General features: G+C 41.6%; 2 protein-coding genes across 2 annotated transcripts in view; both read left to right on the top strand.

Moving 5' to 3' along the window:
• The window catches only part of LOC102547604 (60S ribosomal protein L27a-like), a 170,201-nt gene that overhangs the window by 44,608 nt on the left and 111,917 nt on the right, over positions 1 to 13,676 (top strand). The gene's annotated exons all lie outside the window — the stretch shown is intronic.
• Positions 1 to 13,676, top strand: part of Pex7 (peroxisomal biogenesis factor 7) — a 63,986-nt gene that overhangs the window by 26,183 nt on the left and 24,127 nt on the right. Inside the window, exons 7-8 of the mRNA NM_001034147.1 lie at positions 477 to 590; positions 3,464 to 3,519. Coding sequence (NP_001029319.1) covers positions 477 to 590; positions 3,464 to 3,519 — 170 coding nt within the window. The remainder of the gene's footprint in view (positions 1 to 476; positions 591 to 3,463; positions 3,520 to 13,676) is intronic.

Genomic DNA, 13,676 nt, shown 5'->3' with positions numbered 1-13,676 from the left:
GACCTCAGCTTGTTTTAAACGTTTTAAAAAGAGAGGTCAGGGGGCTGGGGATTTAGCTCAGTGGTAGAGCGCTTACCTAGGAAGCACAAGGCCCTGGGTTTGGTCCCCAGCTCCGAAAAAAAAAAAAAAAAAAAAAAAAAGAGAGGTCAGCCGATTTGTCCACAATGTTTTAACTGCTTATGTGTGTGGTAATATTTGAAAAGGTAAGTTAGGAACCTAAGATGCTGTGTAAGACTTTGCTTTTTCCCTTGTGTGCAGTGCTCTGTCATCTACATTAAACACAGTTAGTTTCTCTCCTCTATATAGTTATCCCTGTTGTTTTTGCTAGGAAATGGCCATTTTGGTTCCTTTCTATGCTTATTATGCACTTAAAAAAATTAGTTCCTAGGCATATATTTAATTGCAAAAGTGTATTACTGTTTCTTGTAAGAAATTGCAGACATGTCATAGTTTTGTTTTTTCTGAATTGTTTTCAGAACTTGCTGGTGACAGGTGCGGTAGACTGTAGCCTGAGAGGCTGGGACTTAAGGAATGTGCGACAGCCTGTGTTTGAACTTCTTGGTCACACGTACGCCATTAGGAGGGTGAAAGTAAGTCTTTATCTTGTCTTTTATACACAGTGCCGACGTGACCAGTACAGAGTATTAAGGATTGAAGTTTTATAGGACTGGCTCAATTGGGCCTGGGCTTTGCTCATCCTAGGCAAGCGTCTACCACTGAGCTACACCCCCAGCTCTTGGTTTTATTTATTTATTTATTTTTGAGACAAGTTCTCATTGTATAGGCCAGGATCTTTAAAATTATAGTCCTCGTGCCTCAGCCTCCCAAGTGCTGGTATTACTGATTCTTATGCGTCTTTTTGTTATCCAGTTAATGATGACATTGGAAGGTAAAATTAGGTTATATGTATGAGTAAACTGGGATGACATAAGAATTCACTACTTGATGTTAAATAAAACAACTTTCTCATCTTATTATGACTATTTCTTTTAACATTATTTTTAGGTGTGTTAGTTTATATTTAGGTTTTATATATTTCATAATTGCCCATTCAACGAGAGGGTATTTATGGACAGATAGTAATTTTTTTCTCTAACATGACAATGTATATAAAAGCTAAAAATGTGCAGAATGTAGGAATGTTTTAGTCTGTGAACAGAAGGTACGCTAACTTTTTAACAGTGCCTCCAATAGATTTGCCCCCATTGTAAGGGAAAATAATTTATTTCCTCAGCTTCTGGTCACGTGATTCTGCTGCACTACTGTGAAAACCTCCCTACTCAGTGGTGACTCCTGATTATCAGTTTTTTCCGGAGCTGAGGACCAAACCCAGAGCCTTGAGCTTGCTAGGCAAGCGTTCTACCATTGAGCTAAATCCCCAACCCCTGATTATCAGTTTTTTACATCAGCAGCTACAAAGTACTTTACCCGTGGCCCCAGTATGATAGTTGTGCACTTTCCTATTTTACAAATTTCAAATAGCATTAGATTAGTATTTTACATTTTATTACTCAATATAATTTTAAATATGTAGTCCATAGTAGATTTAACTTTCACTTCTTTGAGAATTTCATCCGTGCATACAGAGTATTTGCTCATACGCCCTATTCCTCCAGCGTCACCAAGACCCAGCATGTCCCTCCCAGTCTTATGTCCTCTTTCCACTGAGCCCAGTCAGAGCTGCCTCATGCACATGTGTATGGGAGCACCCATCGGAGCCTGGGCATCCTACAGGGGAACCGACTCCCCTCCCTTATGGATTAACCGCTGGTAGCTTTCAGTTATAGATGGGGCCTTAGGAGCCTCCTCCACTTGTGCTGCTGTGTGCTCTGTCCTGACCTGGGGCAGGTCTTCCGAAGGCAGCCACAGCTCTGAGAGTTTCTGAGAGCAGTCCTCCACCTCCAGCTCCTACAGTCCTCTATCCTCCTCCTGTGTTCCCTGGGCTTTGTAGAGAGGCTGAGCCATCCTTAGTCACAGACTCTCTTCACTTCAGTTGTCGGTTTCTGTGGTAACTACCATCTACTACAAAAATAAAAATAAGCCTTTCTGTGTTTTTTATAATGGTCTTACATGGACAGGTTTCAGTAGTAGACAGGTTTTTTTTTTTCTGTATTTCAGATTTTTTGTGGGAACAAGTTAAGGTACTATAGTAAAAAGTACTTTGCAAACTGTGTGAAGTGCTATTTAGATGTAGTTATGGGGATGGGAATGTGACCCGGCCATAGATTGCATGCCTAGCGTAGAGGCCTGGGTTTGATCCCCACTAGCACGTAAAACTGGGTGGTCCATGTCTGTAATCCAGCACGCGGAATGTAGAGGCAGGAAGATCGCGTTAGGGTGATCCTCAACAAGGTTGACGTTGGCCCAGGCTTCATGAGACTCCCCCGACCCCTCCATCAAATGTATGCAGAGCTATTAGACGCTGAGAAAGCCTGTGATTAACTCAGTAGCAGAGCGCCCTCCAGAATCCATAGGGTCCTGGCTTCAATCCCTAGGACCACACTAAATCCATAGGATCCTGGCTTCAATCCCTAGGACCACACTAAATCCATAGGGTCCTGGCTTCAATCCCTAGGACCACACTAAATCCATAGGGTCCTGGCTTCAATCCCTAGGACCACACTAAATCCATAGGGTCCTGGCTTCAATCCCTAGGACCACACTAAATCCATAGGGTCCTGACTTCAATCCCTAGGACCACACTAAATCCATAGGGTCCTGGCTTCAATCCCTAGGACCACACTAAATGGGGTATAAAGGTGAAGGAAAAGCAGACCCAGCAAGTGCTCGAGAGACAAGCGCCCCGAATACAGCTGCGGAAACAGTGCACGGATTGTCTGTCATTTATGTTGGCAATGCTACTTGATACACTGACTACATTTCTTGTCACTAAGACAAAGCATATGTGACAGAGGTTACTTAGGGAAAAGTGCACTTCACAGTGTAGTGCTGGCAAGGCTGCGCTTCAAGTACGTGAGGTATAAGGGACACTTCTCCTTTGAATTGGGACACTTAACGATTGCATTTTTATCCTTGATATAATTTTTCACAAGCTTTTATATAATAAATAGCATTAAATCATTTAAAAATTTATATTTAGCTGAGAATGTATGGCAGTCAAATATATTCCTGTAATCAGCAAATTCTGTAATTGTTGCCTTTCTATGTGCTACCATGCTTAATTCCTTATATTTAAGGTCCTACATAGGTAGCTAGTAAGAATTTGTGCTTAATTTTTAAAAGTAGCAACATTTAGGAATACATGTTCTAAATCCTCTGTATGAAGCGTGAGGGGTTTTATTTGGAGAATGTAAAAATAAAAGATTTTTCTATAAATGGCTACTTGAAAGGTCAGATAAGTACGTGAGGCCCAGGAAGGCACAATCATAAGTGACCACTGGTTGTGTTTACAGAGTGACGTGGAGTGACACCCGTGACCATCTTGACTTTTTCTCTCCTGCAGTTCTCACCATTTCATGCCTCCGTGTTGGCCTCTTGTTCCTATGATTTCACTGTAAGGTACAGAGATTTTCTTTTTTAATACATTTTGCGTGCAGTACCTACTAGTGTTTGTATGTGTGCAGCTGAGGCGGAAGGGAGTGCTTTGCTAGCTTATGTACTTTTCCTGCCTTTTACTCTTCTTTCCTCCTAACCAGTAACTCTGAAGCCCCGCCCTCTCGTCCTTCCTGCTTGACAGGCTGTCCTTGCCTGTGTAAGGACCCAGTGTTGAGCTTGTATCACCTTATTGCATTATCTGCCCAGAGCTCCTCTCCTTTTTCTACTCAGTCAGAGTTTGGTCTGGCAACATTTCTATGACCTTTTTCATGTAATGCTTTCTCCTGACAGAACAGATTTGAAGTGATATCTTAGGAGGAAATACATGTCTCTAACTTGCTTTTCTGGAGTGAGCCCATATAAGAATGCAGACAAATTGGGGAATAAACTCACAGAACAGCCAGGTTGCGGGTGTTGTGTGGGGTGGGGGTGTTTTGTTTTCTTTACTGGTCTTGCCCTGGGCACTGTACCTGTGGACTGCATGTGCAGCTGAGGATAACTCTGAACTCCCGATGTTCTCACTCTACCTCCCTGATGCTGGGATTGAAGGCATATCCAGCCACATTTTGTTTTTAAAATAATGTGTACACAGTAAGGAATGAGTGCAGTTTTTACTCCGTAGTGATACTGGAATTTTTAAAAGACAGCACTAAGGGGCAGGAGGAAAACTTGCGTGCTTGCCGTCCACCCAGCCATTGCCAGGCTGGAACCGCGGATCTGTAGGTTATTTGCTGGTCGTTAGTTTTGTGTATGGATCTCCAAGTCTGTTAGTTTATTGGTGATCAAGTGTGCAGTGCAAGAGTGAATACACTCAGTAGAGGTGAGTGTGAGGAGAGCTGAGCAGGTCACTGTTTCTATGGACTTCATGTTGGCGGGAAGATGGTGCAGTCCCCCAAAAGCAGGGGCAAGCCGCAGAGCAGCGCGTTACAGAGCTGCTAGCAAAGGGTGGCGGGTGAGTCTGGTCCCTCAGCTGCACTGAGCAGGGTGCAGAGACGATGAAGAGTCTTCTGCACACTCCGATCACTTGTGTGATTCAGAACAGGTCCAGATGAGGGTCTGCACTGTGGCTTTCCAAAATGTCCTGGTCTGAGACCGATCACCTTTACCGCCTGAGGCTGCACACTGCTCTTGTGCTGACCTCGTCACTGTCAGTTATATTGAAACTGATGCTGTGCGGTATTTTACTATGTAAAATGTTGTATTTAAGTGTGTGGACCTCACATCTAACAGGAGCTCTAAGTCTTAGTTGTATAGTAGATCATATTTCAGTGAGTAATAAAAATTCTAAAGCTAATGTATGATCTCATATTGTAGACTACCTGTTGCTTGTTTTGGTGCCGTAAAATTCGTTATTACATTTATTCATTTATCTGCGTGTGGAGGATGTCTGTGGAGGTTAGCAGCCACTTGGGGGTCCTAGGAGGACCAAGGGGTCAAGCTCAGGTCACATCTTCAGGACTGGCAGCAAGAGCCTTTGCCTGCTCACCCTTCTCAGCAGCCCTGTCTCGTTGTTAATTATTTAATAAAGCTTAAGTTGAGTGAAGACTTAAGGTCTTATTATAAAAAATGAACTCCCTTCAGCAAATCAGCAGTATCTTTCATAAAGATATGCCTTGACTTACGCTGGTTCTGCCTAAGACTTTTATTATTGTATGAAAGCAGTGTGTCGCCGACAGAAACTGTAATTTGCATTTTGATCTTTTCCTGGGCTAGCAGTATGATCTAATACTAAAAAAACTTAATTAAAAATTTAATTTTAGTAGCAATTATTTTTTTGTTTTAATTAAAATTTTCTTAAATTAAAATATAATTACATTATTTTTCCCTTCCTATTCTTCCCTCAAATCTTTCCCATGTCACCTTCTCACTCCCTCTCCAATTGTTGTCCTCTTTTTTCTTTTATTATTATTGTTACATACATGCATATATTAATGTGTGTGTATACATTGTAGGTAAGTATGTATACATACATATATTTACATATTTATATATACATATATACAGACATATATATACATATTTATATAATAATACAAGATATATACATACAGCCTGCTGAATCTATTTAGTATGGCTTGTGAATATATAAGTTTCAGGGTGACCACTTTGCCAGTCTTCTCTTTCAGTGTTGGTTAGTGGAAAGCCAGAGTGCCTGTGATCCTGTGATGTCCAGAAGTATAGATACAATAGTGTCTTGAACGTCAGAGTGATAAATACATTTGAGGGGTGATTGACACAGGGTTTCCTTGTGTAGCCCTCACTGTCCTGGAACTCGCTCTGTAGACCAGGCTGGCTTCAAACTCACATAGCTCTGCCTGCCTCTGCCTTCCAAGTGCTGGGATTAAAATCATGTGCCACCACCTCCTGGGGATAAATACATTTTAACTTAGAGTATTTTCAATTTGTGATGGGTTTACCACAATATTTTCCCATTGTGATGCTATCTCTTTACATTTATTCTTTCTACATTTCATTCAAGATAATACTAAGTCTAAAAGGTTTGATAATAGGGCTGGTGGGATGGCTCAGTAGGTAAAGCCTCCACCAAGTCTGATGACCTGAGTTCTGTCTCTGGGACCTAAATGGCAGAGTAAGAGAGCTGACTCCTATAAGGTGTCCTTTGACCTCTTCACACAGCCATCCCCAACAAATAAATAAAGGTAATATAAAATGAAAAATGTTTCATAGTGCATTCTTATGTCCTGTGACTGTTATCATCATAGATGTCAGCACATTACCATTTCCTATTATTCTCTCTGCTAGGCTAGTTCTTGATCAAGCTAAGCCATTGTGCTAACAATGGATATGCGTGACTCGAGTTTTAAGTGCTTATTTTTTGTTTCATACCAAGTATATCAGACAGTTCATTAATAAAACGAGCAAATTAAGTATGTGGTATGTGTAACAGCCTTAAAAAAGCCATCCAATAATGATTTTTGTTAGAAAGATCAATATGCTGTCTTTTATGTCGTAGCACATATGTTTCAAGTAGTGCACATAGGAGGATCTTCTTAGTTGTAAAGCTGAAGTGATCATTTTAGCCCAGCTAACACTTCAGATTCCTGATATTTTCATAGATATTTTAATCTTTATAATATTTTTATACATGGCCTTTGGTAGTAACAAATCAACCCAGAACTTATTTTTTAAGATATATATTTTGGCAAGAAAAATGTCGTAAAGAACTTAATGCTATTGATAACCAGCTGTGATATTCATGTTCTACTGAAGTCTCTCTTAACCTAGCAGTATCAATGTTTCAAGTCTGTTTAGTTAAAAAATTATATAGATGTTGTCAATGGTTCACACTGTGTCTACCTGCGGTCAGGAAGCTGAGGCAGGACAGGAAGTTCCTGAGGCTGAGAAACCGTAAGAGACCCTAGCAATCCTCTTGCTCCAGTGAGGTCCTACTTCAGGACCCAGCAAACATAGGAGCCCACAGAGGACAGTTTACATTCAGACCATGGCAGGAAGTGTTAAAAAGGAAGATTAGAGAATAGAAGCCGCCTCAAGCCGCTCAGTTTTGTTGGTGTAGCAAGACGTACATAGTCATAAATACAGCTAGAGGATGATTGAAGACATACTCATAGAATCATTAGGCCAGCATATACTTGGATGCCCTCATATTGGAGGCAGGGTGTATGCTACTGCTAGCTGTATAAACTCAAGCAAGTAACCTGGAAACTGTGTGACTGAGGTCTACATTTGTAACGTAGATGATGGAGCACATAGCATGAGATTGTTGTGCTGGCCCAGTGAGCTGACACACACAAATGCTGGCACACTAAGGGCTAAGTCTCCTGTTGTTGTCAGCCTTAAAGGCCGAATGGGCGGTAACAGGAGACCATCTGTCTTTGGATGTAAGGGCCATTTCAGCTCTAATCTTCTGGGATGAGGCAGAAACTTTTATTTTAGAGCAAGAAAAGCAGTCAGCTTATTCTTGGCCTTTTGTTGCTCTCTTCCCCTTGGAGTTGGGAGAGAAGTAAAACTAGGGGTAGGAAGTCCCAGAGACGAGACCCGTTCCTCTACATCCCTTACTCTTTAGAGAAACCTGGGAACATTCTCTGGGCTGCACATCTGTGAATGCAATGACCGTGTGGACCTTTTAGTCAGTTGACTAGCTAGAAGTGAGAGGCTGCCCTTCCACTTGCCAGCCATGGATACATGGAAATGGTGCCTCCTTTGTAGGAATGTTTAGAGATTTCAATGACGTAGTACCCAACATGTTCTTGGCACATAAAAGATAGCAGATCTAAAGTAGACGCTAATCGTAATAAGTTTTCTTATTAAAAATGTAAGTACTTCAGGGAGACTTAAGGCATTAATCATCCATGCTTTCCCTAGCATCACATTGATAAGATAACTACATTGTTCACATCCACTGAGGAGCTCTGTGAGTATGAACTTTATTGTCCTGTGACGGTGGGGGAGAAGTGAACCTAGCAGAACAAGGGTCGTCGTGCAGCACTGTGTAGCGTGTCGTTACAGTGCACATCATGCAGCAGGAACCAGAACAAGGTCACCACGAGGCAATGGCTATGTGCAGCCTGCCGTCCAGATCCATAGCTAGGTGGCCAGTTCTGTGTTTCATAGCCTATACTTAGTAATATTTATTGCATATTTAATATTTATTTGGTATATTTAAACTATATACTCAGTTATTTAACAAGTTATATTTAATCTCTTCTGCCACACATCTCATTCAGCCTTTATTTCCTACATAATTTTTGACATTTAAATGTAATTAAATAAAGTTTGCTTTTCTTTCTAAAAGTTTGTACTTATGTTGTACTATTTCACAATAAATTACATCTAATATTTATGTTCAAAATTTATAAAATGTAGCAAAATAACAGACAATGCAAAATGCCTAAAATTTATTTTTAAATGATTTAGCAAAAGCATTTTACATACAGGTATGTAAAGAGGAAGCTAAGAATATACTGTAAATTTTTAATAGTTGGTGAGCTAGAAGAAGGATATATGGTATTTATTATTTCAGTCTTTGAATTTTTGCATGGATTGATAATTCCAAAATAAAAACTTTCATGAAATAGTAAAATATTTAGTCATGCTAAATATGATACTAATGTTTCTTACTAATGCCTTTTAATAGTGTGACTTGATATTTAATTTGGAGTAAGATAAGGATCAGTTGTTTTATTGCAAAGTAGGAGGATGATTTTTAATTGGATTTTGCTAACTTAGAATCTGGACAGACTGGATTACCAGTGAAATGCCTTCATCACTGTCACAGTCCCTCACGGGATCTGCCCGTCTAGTGTCTTAGCCCTGCTGTGGTTGCTGAGCTGAGCTTCTGAGCCCTGTGCTGACTAGCAGGGATTTCCACATGCAGATACTTCTTCCCCTTCCCCTAAAAAGGTCAGCCAGAGTAAACAGATAGTATAGCTGGATTTGTACTTTGTCTCACAAACCTTTCATTTCCACCATACCCAGCCCCTTCCCCACAGAAAGGTCAGTGAGAGTAAACAGATACAGGGATGGCTGGGCTGCAGCCGTGTAGCGCCCACGACTGTCTTTTAACACGGTCTCTAATTCCTCTGCGGCTTTCTTTCCAGCCTAAAGGTATGATGGTAATTGTTAGCCTTTTCTAGGCCTGCAACTGAAGTAATAAAATGACCAAAGATGCATCGAAGTGCTCTGACGTATATTAAACATATAAACATAAACATATATTAAACATGAACAGCTGTCAGCCAAGCATGTTCTCGTGTGTTGCCACATGGTTAGAAAATACCTCTGATGTTAGGACGGTAGCTCAATGCAGCTGCCTTTGGCTTTCCTTTTTAGAAGGGTATTTGTTCCCATATTTGTTTAATTCTTTCAAGAACACTTAATTTTTAAATGTATTTTGTGTTAACAGAGCACATTGTTTGATTCCAGATTAGGACTTGTGTATTTTATTGTTTGTCTCCAGCCACTGGGATCTGCTAAATAAATGTTTACCAATAGAAGGGAAATTAAATTAAATGGAAAATTATGACAGCTTTGGTTATTCTAATTATAAAAGCCCAAAACCACGATTTCACTTTAGTTATGCTCAAAGTCGGCATTAAGAAAACTGAATTTAGTGCATCCTGCTTGAATGAGAAACTGTTTTTAAGGAGAAACTGGTCTGTTTTGATGAGAAGTAGAACGGCCCGAAACCCTTGGGGAAGTTGTTCTGGGGTCTCTATCAATAGATGTTTTCAGTTTGTCCTTCAATTATAAAGTAACATGTAAATGCTGCAAATTGCTAATTGTTTCCCAGATGATGTGTGTAAATCCTGCATCAGCCATTGCTGTGTTGGAGAGATCTTTTCATGAAGTGAACTGTAACTTTGTAAGTTAAATGCCACGTTAAAAAAATCAAAATAATGACCAACAAACTGAAAGAACGTACATTAGTTAAAGAAGAACTTGTGAGACTTGCTGATTTTAAATGCCCTGATTTTTAAGTACAGAACATTTCCAGAATTCTTTAGTAAAGTGGTTTTCCTTAAGAGTCGACCTGCGCATGTGCAGTCCATGCCTAGCACAACGTAATAGATGGAAAGGGGGGGGGGGAGCCTGGGTTTGGTGCAGTGTAAAGCCCCTGTGAACTCTGAACTGTGCTGATTGGTTCCAGGGCAAACAGTTAAGTTGCATTATATTTTTAAGAGTTCAGTTTCATTTTTCTTCAGGAGATGTTGCTTTGCCTTTGTTCTGTAGTAAGAAGTAACAGGTGTATCGGAAAATGAAAGGTGCGTCTGTGAACTCTGAGCTTAGTATTAGAAGGTAGAGTAGTCAAGTCAGAGCAGCAGTGAGAAGGCTGAGAGGCTACCCCGGAAGGAGGCTTTGGAGAGCTGCACTGGAGGCTGCGCTCCCGTAGGGACAGCATCTGTGCGTTACACTTTGGAAGAGCTACGGAGGTAGTTGAGCAGAAAGCCTTGGTCTTCCCTCCTGTTCGCTATTTGCACAAGAGTGAGCCTGTTTACTCAGATCAACTGGGTTCTACAAGTCAGCTGGTCATAGTTTAATATGCTCCAACACTCAGGGGTAAATAATTCACGCTTGAGGTCCGTCCTGCAGCTCCAGCCTAGAGTACGGATTCAGTTAATGGAATGAGCTGGCTGTACAGGGAGTGTAAACAATAATGATTTATCTGTTTTCATTTCACACTCAGTAGTTCCTTGTCTTTGTTATTTAGCCGTGTGTGTGCCTGCATGTGCACACGTGTGTAAAACAGAAACCCTTTGCAGTTAGTGGAAGAGGGAGATGTTTCTGGGGACGAGAATGGCCAGGGTCTGAGGGAGGAACCGAGCTGCTTGTCTCTGAGTACACGATGCTGCTTTCAGCCCCTCTTTCATCACACTTTCATGTCCTGTCACAAGAAAAGAAACAGCATTGTTGGCCTGCTTTCTCTGTGTCTCTCTCCATCTTTGTCTGGCCCCTCGTGTCTCTTCCCTTATGCTCTGACTGGCTCCTTCTGTCTCCTCCCTCTCTCTGTGCCCAGTGTCTGCTGTAGGAGGTGAGGTAGGAAGAGAGACTGACTATAGGCTGTACTGACATTGTACCCCCGCCCAGCCCTGGTGGATGAACTCAGCCGTTCAGCTTCAGGATGAGGACATGAGCTGTCTCCTGTGGTAGAGCTAAGAAGCAGTCAGCGCAGCTGGGCAGCGCCTGTCAGATTAACGATTTATATTTACACATGATGCTTCAATGCACGCTTGCCGGAGAGCAGCATCTGCCTGTTCTTCTGCGAGTCTCATTAGCTCTGGGTTCCACCTCCCCATGGTAGTTCCCAGTCAGCTGTGCATAGGCTGTTCTTAAGACATTATTGATCAAGATACAGATACTGGTACTATTTCCTGAGTGGGCCCGTGACTTCATCAGGAGTCTTAGTGTTGGATTTTCTGTACCATTAAGCAATCAACTTCTTTTGTTACCACAGTTTCTTGAAATTCACTTGAAAAATAAAATTTTTTCCAATTTTTTAAACTAAAATACTTATTTAAACTTGGGTTAGCAAAAGGTTTCATGACTGACTCATTGTGCTAATACAGTGAGCTTTATGGGAGCATTTTCCTTTACGTCGTCCTGTTGAGATGTGGTTGGTGTTCTCTAGACATCACCCTGCATGCTTGTGGACCGCAGCCATGAGCACTCAGAGCCAGCCTTCCATCAACTAATGGTTTTCTTTAATTCATCATGTGCTCCAGGGTTGATGCTTGCCTCTTGAAAATATTGATCTGATTAAGGTTTTAATTGAAATATTATAATTAATTCATTTTGACAGAGAAGCTAAGTCTAGAATTTTTATTATGTTTCACCTTGAACATTTTTAAACATGGCATCACTTCTGGATATTTGTGGCTGTTTAAAAGTCATTTTCAAAAACTATTGAGTAGTTTTCCAAAGTTAACCATTAATTTGTCTTACATTACCAGACAATTAGAACTTCCCAGTTTTAAACTTAATTTTTGTTACAGTTATTAGCTCCAGAATCAAAACAAAATGAAAAAAAAAAAAAACCCAACTAGCTCACATCTGAGCAAATGAACAGGCGTTAGATACTGATGAATCCGGATGAGTTTTACCTCTTTGTTAGTTGTTTTGCTAGGCTAGGAGTTTTATTTTTAAGCTCCCCTAAAAGTGGTAAGAATTAAATAGCGGGCCCCTGCCTTCATCATGAGTCTTACTGTTGGATTTTACATGCCATTAAGTAGTTGACTTCTTTTGTAACCACGGGCACGTCCAGTGTCTTGAAATCACTGCAGAGGTGAGTGTTTGGGGACAGAAGGAGCTGAGCAGTTGACTTGAGGTCAGTTAGGAAGACAGTGCAGCAGCCGTGTGGATGAACTGTGCTTACAAAGACACTAGACGAGGAAAGGAGTTTCTGAATTGTCACGGAAGCTCACATTTGTGTTGGCTCATCGTTTCCTTAGGGGCTGGTTTTGAATGTAACTTGTCTGACTCGTGGAGTTTTGGCCTGGGCTTTAGCGTTCGGAGTTTTCTATGTTGGAGAAGGTAGGGGAAACTGAGTGGATGCAAGCCTGTTTGAACCTTCATAGATGGGGCCTGACGTGATCCTCAAGCTTCCGTGACTGAGTGTAGAGGTGGCGGGCGGGAAGGCATGGTGTCAGTAGACCGTGTACTTTCGCAACTGCTGCTCCTCAGGTATGGTGCCAAGGACTGCAAGATTTTCTCTAGCCTAGTCCCTAAGCTGAGAAATGAACTTACATATCTGTCTATACCTTGAGATTTGGGTGATGATCAAAGACAGGCTTGTGCATGCACACGCATGTGTGCGTGCTTGCCTGTGGTGTGTGTGCATATGCACGTGCGTATGTGCGTCTTGAGACAGGGTCTCTCAGTGGAGCCTGGTTTTGTGGATTAGGTTAAACTGGCCGCCATCGAGCCCCTGTCTTTGTCCCCTGGGGGATGGGTTGCAAACACACCACTACACCCTGTCTGGCTGCTTACATGGTTCCGGGGAGTAGAATTCAGGTCCTCAACGCTCGTGTGGCAGACCCTCAGAAGCATGAACATCGTAGAGTAGCAGGAGAGCGCCATCACTGTGCCACATGAGTGGTCTTGCTGAAGATGGAGCAGAAGCTCGGTCTTGGATCGGCCGTATTTTTTATCATTGGGAAGAAGGAGCTAACATTGTATTTCATTGCTTTCTATCAGTAATGTAGAAGGAAGCAGCCTTGTAGGCGAAGGTAATTTACATGAAGTAACAGTTTACTTTACCTCTGGGACTTTGTCTCTAACATATTCGTCCCTCCCCAGAGTTTTGCTGCAGTGAAAAGAGTGTGAATGAAATCTCACTTGTAGCAGCCTTGGGGCGGGGGTTCCCATGGTACCATCCCAGGACATCCCTGACCAGCACTTAGGACTTGGTTCTTCCAAACCTTCTTGGACAATTCCAGAGCTTTTGCATTTGTTTGTAGTAAGTCCTCCGGGTGATTCTGATATGAATTTAAATTTGAAAACTATTGGTCTAAAAATCAGGGATTTAGTTGATGGGCAATGTCCTCTACAGTGGGGACTCAGTCATTGAATTTTTTTCTCTTCCATTTCTTCTCTGTTGATTTCCATGTGGCCAGGGTTCAGAGCCACTGCACTGTTGACTTTGT

The sequence above is a fragment of the Rattus norvegicus genome, chromosome 1 (assembly GCF_036323735.1).
Source record: "Rattus norvegicus strain BN/NHsdMcwi chromosome 1, GRCr8, whole genome shotgun sequence".
Classification (NCBI taxonomy): Eukaryota; Metazoa; Chordata; class Mammalia; order Rodentia; family Muridae; genus Rattus; species Rattus norvegicus.
The sequence above is the reverse complement of the archived record's forward strand: the minus strand, read 5'-3'. Positions and strand labels throughout refer to the sequence as shown.